Source organism: Arachis hypogaea, chromosome 9, assembly GCF_003086295.3.
Source record: "Arachis hypogaea cultivar Tifrunner chromosome 9, arahy.Tifrunner.gnm2.J5K5, whole genome shotgun sequence".
NCBI classification, from domain to species: domain Eukaryota; kingdom Viridiplantae; phylum Streptophyta; class Magnoliopsida; order Fabales; family Fabaceae; genus Arachis; species Arachis hypogaea.
Window position 1 is genome coordinate 8,585,846 of NC_092044.1, and position 12,057 is coordinate 8,597,902.

Consider the following 12,057-nt stretch of genomic DNA (forward strand, 5'->3'; position numbering starts at 1 on the left):
TTTTGAATTTCATAAACAATTTCTGGGTGGAATGCCAATATGAGAGGGACTAATGCTACTTTCATTGAGTTTATGAGCTTTATTTATGAAGACAATGTGCCCCAAAAAAGTAAATTAACACGGGTTGTTATTATCTGTATTCTATTATTTGTCTCACAAGTTTATTAGTAAATTGCTATACTCTCCAAAATTCATATCACTATTAAACATTGTTTAATCTTTTTTGGAGTTTTTTTTTTTTTTTTTTTAACAAGAGAACTCAATACAATAAGTAAAGCAAGAACAACAACAAGTAAATAGAAAAGTTAAAGAGTATATATTCATTTTGGTTCTCAAAGAATTTTAGACTGGACATTTTAGTCCCCAACTAAAATTAATTACTCGACTGGTCCCTAATAATTAATTCCGTCAGTCACTTAGATCCTTTACTCCGTTAACTCTAACAGAGGACAAAATAGTCCTTGACAACTCTAACAGGGGACAAAATGGTCACTGATCTCCTCTGTTCGAAAACGACATTGTTTTCTCTCAATTTCTATCATATCTCGCATAACACTAGCAGTCTAACACTGTAACTTCAAACTACACAATGCACACTCTATAAATTTAATGTTCACAAGAAAAAAATAAAAAATCCTCAACTTGTTCTCAACCAATTCATACTCAGAAAACTAATACTAATGCCTATGTCTCTCAACTAGTTATCGTCTTCGATGAATCCCATGAATCTAGACAGCAAGTCTGATTTGTTAAGATCCGTCGTCCTCGTTGCCATCTCCCTCCTCCTCTGCCCTATCATATCCATGACCACATTGTCCACCACTCCGATCGCTTCCTTTAACTTCTTCTCCGAACCAATGTTCAATAATCGCTTCAGTTTTCATATGAGCGGCAATGGCGACATTGCTGATAACTTGGATGCGAGGTCGAAGCTGTATGCCAACTTGGACTCTGGAAAAGAAGGAATGAAGCACTCGGTGTCTATTTCAAATGAGAATTTGCATATGATGTCGAAGGAGAATCTTCTCATGATGTTCTAATGTCCAACAATCTATATTGCTTGCTGGAGAGTGGAGAAAGGCGTGCCCTTGGAGTAATTGTGGAACTTGGTCTTGAGGATATCATGGACGTGTCGAGGTTGGAGGTGATGTTATCGAAGACGTGAAAGTGGATGTTTTTGGTGGGTGAAGTGCAGAGGAGATGGATGTACCAGTCACAAAGATTTAGGAAGTGTGTGGTCCATGACATGTTGAGGTAGGTACAACACGTGTGACAATTACACCATGGCTTAATTTTGGAGATAAAGCGGAGGAAGGAAAAGATGGAAAAGAAGAATGTGAAGGTGAAGAAGGAGAGTATGAATGTTCGGGTTATGCGAGATATGATAAAAATTGGGGAAGAACAATGTCGTTTTCAAATAAAGGGGTCATGAATCATTTTGTCTCTTATTAGAGTTGTCCGGGACCATTTTGTCCCCTGTTAGAGTTGTCAGGGACTATTTTATCCTCCGTTAGAGTTAACAGAGTAAAGGACCTAACTGACTGACAAAATTAATTGTTAGGGACCAATCGAGTAATTAATTTTAGTTAGAAACTAAAATGTCCAGTCTGAAATTCTTTGAGGACCAAAATGGATATATACTCAAAGTTAAAAAAGAAAAAAAAATCACAAAAAAACTCATCAATTTTTTTTGGGCTCCTCTTTTCTATAGTGTATTTCAGATTTTGTACTCATGAAAATATTTCCAACCACTCTAATCTTACTAAAATTCTGTCAATCCGATTGCAAGATCGTTAAGCGGAAGTCTACCAGTTACATATCTTCTTGTATTCAATTCTCACTAAAATTTTGTTAATCTGACAACATCTTTTGTACCTTCTATCTGCACAATCTCGTTAAAGTCTCCTATAAAGACTGATATAACCTTGCAATATAACACAATTTCTCCTACACACTAAATTTCTCTTTTGTTGTATGAGCCCCATACACCAAAGAAAGTATAATTGAAATTATTTTTCAAAAGATCCCTTCAACACACAACCAAAGCTCTCGCGACTCATTTTAAACATTATTTCAACCCAATTTAACAGTAAACCACTTGAGGCACCCTCCAACTCAACGTATTCTCATCCCGCAGCATCATTCCCCAAACTCTTATTACATCAAACTTCGTCACTACCTACCACTTAGTCTCAAACAAGCCTAACATATTGATTTAAATTGTATCTTGAAGTTTTTGACCATGCTCAATTTTTCATAACCCATTAACCCCCTAACATTCCAAGAACAAAATTATTTTAAAAAATTATTACACACTTTTTTTTGGGTCTGTAGCGTCTTGTTTTCTCTTTCTGCTTTGCCAATCTTCTTTTTCGAGTAATTTTTTCATTCTGTACTTGGAGAATAGCTATAATATCATCTTCTTTATTGTATTAAATTGCACCAAATTCCAACGCGAGGTCCCAAGTTTTTCTATTTTCAAGCATCTTCTCCTCCAAAATAGTATCTCTGTTTTCTTTACTTCTTTCATTCTTGTTCGAATCACCATCATCAACAACCCTCTTTCCAACTACTTCTTCATTGTATTCCGATAGCTCTCCCTGTCCCTTTGTCAATGTTGTTCCTTTTGTGCCGAAACTCATGCCACTATCATTCACAATGTCATCCTTATCACTCGTTCCTTCATCAACGTCTTCCGCACCATCATCATCAACATACACACCCAACCCACCAGTCTCTCCATTCAATGTCACCGCCAGAAGAGTAACGATTTGGTTCTCCGTCACCAACTCTTCGTTGATCTCACGACCTAACATAGGTGGCGTCAGGCTTGCGCATCTCCCTTGCCACGTTGAGCCTCTTCTTCCGTGGCCAGCCTTTAACTTTACTCCTTCAACACCGATTCGACGTTGCGCATCTCCCTTGCCACGTTGAGCCTCTTCTTCCGTGGCCAGCCTTTAACTTTCCTCCTTCAACACCGATTCGATTTCTTTCTGTCATTTTCGCGCTGATCTCCATCGCAAGTTTCGCAGATGCAGCTTCCTGCACACTTGTCATAGACCCTTCCCTAGCGTGTCCATCTCTATTTTGAAAATCGTGCTCCATTTTCATCAAGCCTGACTCGGATTCTAGACCCAACCCAACATCACCGAACTGGTTGATTGAGGAAACCGGGTTCAAGGATCCTTTTCTATCATTTTTGGACATCCTTAAATTGTTGAGTCTAGCACCAAGCCTACAAAAAACCTTCTTTTTCTTATCCTTTTAACCTTCCTTTCCAGCCCATTAAAGTTACATTCATAAACGCATGTAACTGTTTTTAGAATCAGTTTCATAATTAATATAATCACATCCCACACAATCCGCTCTCCCTTCAATTCCTTCAAAAATTGGTTGATATGTTACCGTTTTTACCTTATTTTGTTTTGAATGATCATTAATCCACTCATTCAAAATAATTTCAGAAATTACCAATCTGCCCTTATCTTCTCTGTCTTCCCTCAACTCTCCCATCACCACATCGGCTGCCTAGTCGTTGAAAATTGCCGATTTTATAGTTCGTGCACTCCTTAAGCTCGTACTCGCACACTCTCTTTCCGCAACTGTTCTTCGTTGTTCTCAACTATAGTCACTTTATCCATTAGCTTCTTCATAACAATTCAATCCAAAAGCCTCCTGTCCCACTTCTTTCACTAGCACATCGAATCCACTGATACCTATTGTGATATGGACCCATTCATTAATCACATCCATGATACAAGTATCAATTTGCACTCGTCCAACACTAAAAGACATGCACAATTCTGTCACTTTGTAACAACCGACTACTTCTCCCAATTGGCCTTCTAACATACTAAAGGTATCTGCTGACCATGCATATAATGGAACTCCGTAGCATTCTAACCACACTATTCGAGTTTCACATCGCTCCGTTTCATCCCATCTCTATATACTATGAAAGAATTGCAAGAGACTATAGATTTTAAACGTATATGCTTCTTCCGCATTCAATATAGAATCAAAAGTCAAAAGAGCAGCTTTATACGCTCCCAATCTCAGTACGTACTTGGACAACTTGAGGCAGGCTTTTTGTAATCATCTTTTTCAAAGAACTAAAATTGATTGCCATCGTCGTATCGCCGACCAGACTTCTCTGTAGCCAGTCCAGATTCTCTTTCACCATCGTTACTTTCACTTTCTTCGTCCACCCATTTCCATGTGGATCTGGTTCTTTTTGGTGTCTTGTTAGTTTCTCTACCTACTTTTAGTTATCTTCTCTCTAAGGTTGAGAATTTGTCTTGTTCCAACTATTACCTCCTACCTGTGCTGTCTTTCGAACCTTTGTCTCAGTTGTTCGTCTATACTTTGCTTCTCCCACGTACACAGTCTTCCCTCTCAACCTCATACGATTCATTTTTACTATAGCCTTCAGAGCTCTACCTTTCATTGTGTATTGGATAAACACAAAAACATACATATTACTACCTTTTTGTTTTCGTGATAAATAAATGTATTAATGCGTCCAATCCAATTAAATAGATGGAATAATTCATTTTTCAAAATGTTTTTAAAAAAATTATCAACAAAGATGAAAAAGGACTTTAGTTCTAACCCACCGTTGATATTATTCTCAATTCCAAATCCTGAATTTTTTTGCATATCTTTAGTTCTAACCCACCTTTGTGTTTTTCACCCTCCTCTCACTCCTTCTCTCATCTCTCGCGGACCAGTGAGATTCACACCTTTCTAATGTTTTTTTTTCCCTTTTTACATAACTACATTTTGTTTTCGATGCATCTTAAGATTCTTACACGAAGTTGAGAGGAAATGGCAACATGCATGAACCAATTCAATGTCAAATAAGCAGTGCCCAAATAAACTTTGTTTTTGACATGAATTTTCATGAAATTTGTACTAAAAAATTTGATAGGGTTTATTCTTCATGTTTATTTATCCCATAATCCCTTTTATCCGCCACCTTCTCCAACGATCTTTACAAATGATTCCAATCTTCCTCATCCTGTTGTATTATTCCATATACTTTCAGTCTCACTTTCCGAGTTAGAGGTTAAAATCATTTACATAGTAAATTTTACATTTATTATTACGGGTATAAATGCAGCAAGCCGATCATAAATTTTTACTCATACAAGAGAACTTAAAACTCATGAGAAATGATTATTTTCTCCATTGGGCAAATGCTTTTTAATGCTCTCTGTATAAATATCATGTAGTAAGCTCATAATAGCAAAAATTAAGAAAAAAAATTATATTTAAAAACAAAATTGAGTTTGTTATTATAGAAACCTTCACACATTCAAAACTTCCTCCTCTATGGAAGATAAAACATTAAAGAAAGATACGTAAATGAGTTACTAACTAACATAAAGATAATTACTACTTTAATCTAAAACTAATATTTGCATTATCAGAACTTGACAATCTACATAAGAGAGATTTGAGATGAACAAAATCAACAACATTCACATCATTCTTGACTGAGCTTGTGACCTTGACATCCTTCAAGCCATGCAACCAACACTTAGACTTGTGATAACAATAGGAGCAAAACTTGCCTTTTGCCTTTTTGGTTTCGAGTAGCCACCAGTAGAAAAACTGTTGTTGTTTAAACAAATAACAAATAAGAGTTAGAAGCTCCACAGATAACACTTTGAACTGATGAAAAGCACAGGGAGGAAATAAATAGAAACTTGGGAGACAATGTCGTACCTCAATGAATGCTTTGGTGCAATGAGACGGGTTCAAGCTCAATGAAATAGTTTCTGGGCACCAACCATAGAACAAGCGATTCATAATAAGTGAATACTTAGATTTATCTTCCCGAACAGAGCGAATGACCAAGTGTTTGATGCTAGGCACAGGCAATGTAGGTGGCAATGAATATGGGTCTTCCCAAAACTGCATAATCCAAGGCATATAAATACCATATTAAGAAAATAGGTAGACTAACAGAATATAAGTAGCAATTTATACTTACACGATATTCATGATCATAAAATCTCTCATCAGAAGGGATGCAGGTACGGATGGAGAGGGAGAGTGATGTCAATAACTTTTGTGGTTTAAACTGTTCAACAAATTTCCCCAACTGGTAAAGACGTGGATGAATCATATTGAACCGAACATCTACTTCCAGTCGATTAGAACAGCTTAGAAAAGATATGGAAGGTAAGTCATCACCAGCATAATAATATCGAAATGATAATAGATTTGGAGTGTCAATTTCAAGCTTATCCATGGTAGAGCAATTAGATAACACCAAAGCCTTGAGTTGAGAAGTTGAAATATTAATGTTCTCAAACATGGAGCATTCAACCAATTCCAAACTCTCAAGGAAAGGAAATTTGGAAGATAGATGAAGAAACCATGTATCTGTAAAAAGAAAATCAATCTTCATATTCATTAAGGTCAAAGCTCTCAAATTTCCACAACTATCAAAATTCATCTTGGAGGGCTCATAACTGTCAGCACCATAATATATTTTCTCAATATTTGGAGCATCAATATAAACATTTTGTACTCCCCGAATATCAACTCCCTTGAGCTTTTGTAGACCATGCATGCTTACTGATTTCATAAGAGAAATTTGCATATCTCCGGCACCTTGGGGGTTGTATACATGACACCACTTCAAGGTTATATGCTCAATTAAAGGACAATGAGAAATAGCATGCTCGATAGCACCTTCGTCATCAAAGAGGACATGGCTCAAGGATAATACACACAGTGAGGAAAACTTGACTGAAGGATTCAGGAATTCTTTGTCAAATCTGATTCTCCCCTTCAGCACTAACTTATTAAGTGATCTTGCTTCAATGACACCTGGATGCAAGATATAACATAGGCATGGATCATCCTTTTTTAAAGTAGGCAGGCAAAGCTTTAGGGTCTGGACATCACATTCACTAGCTAATTTAAGCCACTGATCAACATCAGGGTATATAAGCTGAAGCTCATAGCAGGTTAAACTAAGCTTGACCTTGAATTCTTTGATTGCTAGGCCTTGTTCACTGAACCTCAGCAATCTTTGCTTGCCATAATCAAGGAATGTCTTAATTTGTTGATCTTTCTTCCGCTTGGAAGACCTCCTAATAGATTCTCGGTCACAAATAGACAAAATGGGAAAGGTATCGAATATTTCTCTCCATGTCTTAGACAAAACACTAGTCTTGATAGCATCTTTCTTTGGCAGTCTTGAGAGAATGTCATGAAGTATGGTTTCTGGTAAACCGGATATCTGGTCCATTTTTTCATCCATAGTTGTGTCCTTCAAAGCAAGTAGAAGAATATCAGAAAAAGAATAACTCAAACATCTCAAATTATGGTAGTAAAAAATACCACTTTTCATGTTAATGAATATGGCTCATTTTTTTCCTGGTGGAGTTATCAAACAGAACAAGAACTAAATGCTGTCAATGTAGATATATCTTAAATGGTCATCATATAGAGATTTTTTCTCTAAAAAAATAATTTACAAAATTTGTTTTCTTCCCTTTGTTTTGCAACACTAATTAACAAAGCAGAACCCACAAGAATCATTATTGATCACCATCTGCACAAACACCGCTAATTTGGATGCAAAAAACACATACAGAACAAATAAGATCAAGGATGGAAACTCTAAAGATTTGAGCTAAAGCAAAGTCTAAAGATTTTCGCATAACTGTCAATAAATATAATTAGTAAAATCTCTCTCTCTCTCTCTCTCTCTCTCTCTCTCTATATATATATATATATATATATATATATACTGATCCATTCAGTGTTAGAAAGAAGAAACAGACTAATCAGCAATATCTCCATGAACAAGAAGTTAAAGATATGAAGATTCAAATTAGGGTTACAATCACAGGAAACTGATCCACAGGGTTACAGTGTTAGAACTTAGAGCCGAACCTGAAACGCTGATTTTTCACTGAAGAGATGAAGACTGCGAAGATTGAAAGAGACACTGCGTCTGAAGAGGGCGATGGAGATGGCGCCAAGAGACTGGGGTTTTCGGTTTAAGAGGGTGTTTAAATTTAAATAAAATATAATCCCTGTGATTTGATTTAGATTTTTGCAATTTTAAATCAATTTTGAGATTTGATAACACTCACAAGTTTATTAACTAAATAAAATATTTTTTAATTTTATTAATTGATTTTTTAATTTGTTAAACATAAATCTTGATTTTATTAATTAATTATGCTAAATATACACTAAAAATTATTTAAATAATATATATGTTAAACAATATTAGATTTCGTTTTTAAAAAACATTGAGGCCGTTTGAGGGATCAGATTATTGGCTTGAATTTCGTATCTAAATTTTAAAACTAATCCAATCCTAATTTGTTGCCTGTTGCATATCCTTTATATATATGATTATAATGGTTATGATGATTGATGATTATGAAGTTTCTACAATATTTAAATTTTTGGTGACCGAAATAAATTAAACAAAAAAAACAAAACAAACAAAATAAGGAACTGTTTAAATAGAGGGGCAGTTCCGTTTAAGATTACTCTTAACCTCTTTCCAAGGTGAAAGAAGCTCCAGCGAAAGTTGTAACTTCATCGCCATCTTTGCCATAGTAGCTACCATCGTGTTTGCATCTCTCATAATCAAACGAAAGTCAACACGCCAATTCCAATGCATGATATCTCTTATTTTGAGCACCAATGGATCAATAAATCCAAAACCATCTTGAGTAACAAGATTAAATGCTTCCACACAATCCGTCTCTCAAATAACATCTCGTTGACCCACATCCCAAGCTAAGAGATATCCTCTCCAAATAGCAAACAATTCTCCTTGAAGAATACTATTACTCTCAATCATTCCCAAACACCACCTTTGCCAACTCCCATTACAATCTCTAATAACACAAGCAAAACCAACACTATCACCCGAACCAAAATAACTAGCATCAAAATTAATCTTAAAAGTACCAATGGATGGGGGATTTCAAAAACCATTTAGAATAGAGGAAAGGGACATACGTTGTAATTCAAAAATATTTCTAAACTCCTTTTCTAAAGTTAATGCTAGACAAATCACTTTTTTCGGAGACCAAGTTTCATGGGTTCTACAATATTTAAATAATGAATCTAAAATTCATATCATCTTTTTTTATTATTTAATAATATTTTAATCTGACTAAATTCTTTTAAAATTTAAAAATATTATCAAAACTTCAAAACAATATATATATACACACACCCTGCAACCTTTGTTCCAATCATATGATTTAGGTTTCATTTTCAAGAATTTTTATATTTTGAAAATTAATTTTAAAAATAATCAAATTTAATTGATAAAATATATAATAACTTTTCAACTATACACCATAAAATTATGTTATGCTCTGTCATTTTATAGAGTGCTATATATTAATTCTATTATTTTATTATCAAACTTAATATTTTTTATAATATATATAGATATTTAATTTAATTAGTTAATATAATTAATCTTTTTTATCGTTAAAGTTATCTTTTCAATCCTATTTTCTTTTAGAAGAATTAAGATTTGAAACTAGATCTAGAGTTTACAATTTAAGAAAATAATTGATATAAAATAAAATAATAATTTTAAAATCTTAGGTAATATTAATTGAAAAATAATTAATTTTTTAATTAAATTCTTATTTATGATATATCAAATTTTTAGATCAAATTAAATTAAATTAAATAATAAAATTAAATTGAGCCAATTCGATCGCATATTGTCTTTACAGTTGATATAATTGGATGAGCTTATAAAAAAAATTTTTGAGTTATCTTTATTTAAAAAATTTTATAAAAAAATAAAAGTAATTTATATTTAGATTTTCATATAAAAAAATTTTTATTTATCAATTATGTTTAAATATAATAATATAAAAATATTTTTTATTTATTTATTAGGTGAGACTTTTGTTTTTTAAATTTAAAAAAAAGATATAAATTGTGTTTGTTTGAGTGTCATTTAGTTGATAAAAAAATATTTTTTCAATGAAATTTTTTTTTATTTTTTAACGTGTTTGATAAATTTTTAGTAGTAAAAGTTAAAACATTAGAAAAATTAAAAAATATTTTTTTAAAAGGTACAATTTATATTTTTTTAAAAGATATTTTTTCTTAAAAAAATGTTTTTACATAATAAATAAACAGAAAAGTATTTTATATTGTTATAGTGTTTGTTTGGGTATTATTATTTTGATAAAAATGATCTTTTTCAATAAAAAAATATATTTTTATTTTTTAGTGTTTTTGACAAATTTCTAACAGTAAAATCACTAGAAAAATAAAAAATTTCTTTTTGAAAAACTGTAATTTACATCTTTTTTTAGAAGATCTTTTTTTAAAAAAAAATATTTTTCATGTATTAAATAAATAAAAAGAAAGCACTTTTATATCGTTATATCCAAATATAATTAATAGATAAAAAGATCTTTTTATATAAGATATCCAAACATAAAGTGCATGTTTGGGCGCCATTATTTTATTAAAAAAGATATTTTTTCAATGAAAAAATATCTTTTTTATTTTTTAACATGTTTGGCAAATTTCCAGTAGTAAAAGTAAAAACACTAGTAAAATCAAAATAAGATCTTTTTTGAGAAACTATAATTTACATCTTTTTTTAATAGATCTTTTTTTCTTAAAAAAAAAATATTTTTCATGTAATAAATAAACAAAAAAATACTTTTATATTATTATACCCAAACATAATTGATAGATAAAAAGACTTTTTTACATGAGATATCCAAACATAAAATTACTTTTACTTCTCTATAAGATTTTTTAAAAAAAGATAACTCGAAAAAATATCTTTTCTTAAAAGCTCACCCAAACAAGCCCAAAATTACTTTTACTTTTCCATAAAATCTTTTAACAAAGATAATTCAAAAAAAATTCTTTTTTTAGAAGTTTACCCAAATAAGTTTATACACAAACATAATTGATAAATAAAAAGATCTTTTTGTATGAGATATCCAAATATAATTTTATTTTTACTTTTTTATAAAAAATTTTAAAAAAGACAACTCAAAAAAATAATTTTTTTTAAATTCATTTAAAAAAACTCATTATAGCATTAAAAAATATATTTTTAATTTAATAATATCCCAACAAACACTATATAACTTATACATAATAAAAATTATAAATTCATCGAAATCCTCGCCGGAGAAATTATTTTTGAATCGGCATGAATTCGTGTAAATCACACATTAGAGGCCAAACCAGTACCTTGAAAATCATTTTCACACTCCTCGTTACCTAAGTACTAATTGCTGCCAAAATAATTGCTTAGCATATTCAGAAAGAAAATATTCTCTGTCTTTCGATTTATTTTTTAATTTATCTATAAAAAACAAATAAATTACAACAAAAATGATCAAATAATAGTATAAAAATGATAGAGAAAGTTGCTCCTGTATAAAACATAAACATAAATATATACATATTAATAATACTAGTACTACACCTATTATTCTTTTCCATTTTCAATATATTATATCAACAAATGTCCCACATTTTATTCATTTAAGATACTAAGGGTACAATTAAAAGAAAGAAAAATTAATGCTACTTAATGCTCTCTCTATTTAAAGTTTAAACATATTTATCTCATTTTAAATTTATACTTTTCTAATATCAAATTAGTATTAACTATTGGCGCCAATATACTTCAGTTTAATTATGAGGATTAAGAAGGCACCAAAAGAGATTATAGTTAGGGGTGACAAACAAAAAAGTTTGTCTTGTTTCGTCTCGTCATATTAAAAATCTGTCTTTTTGATAAATTGGTCTGTCTCATCCCATCTAATGAGGTGGTTCTGACATTTTATTCCGTCTCACTTATTAGTGGATTGGCGGGCTGACTGACTACGCCAAACCTGTAAAATCTTCTTTTTATTTTTTTCATTATTAAGTATTAAATAATATAAATTATAAAAAAACCATTAAATAATATATATAATTTCACAACCATTTTAATAATTTATAATTTTTAAATTAACAAATATTAAAGTCTTTATAATTATAAATATATAATAAACATAATCA

At 31.5% G+C, this 12,057-nt stretch overlaps 1 protein-coding gene across 1 annotated transcript; it reads right to left on the bottom strand.

Annotated features, from left to right (window-relative positions):
- Window positions 1-5,260: 5,260 nt before the first annotated feature.
- On the bottom strand, window positions 5,261-7,283 carry LOC112708819 (putative F-box/FBD/LRR-repeat protein At1g66290). The gene is made up of 3 exons (XM_025760751.2): window positions 5,999-7,283; window positions 5,731-5,919; window positions 5,261-5,616 (listed from the first exon to the last, which is right to left on the bottom strand). The coding sequence occupies exons 1-3, from the start codon at window positions 7,277-7,279 to the stop codon at window positions 5,398-5,400; spliced, it is 1,689 nt and encodes a 562-aa protein (XP_025616536.2). The 5' UTR covers window positions 7,280-7,283; the 3' UTR covers window positions 5,261-5,397.
- Window positions 7,284-12,057: the final 4,774 nt, after the last annotated feature.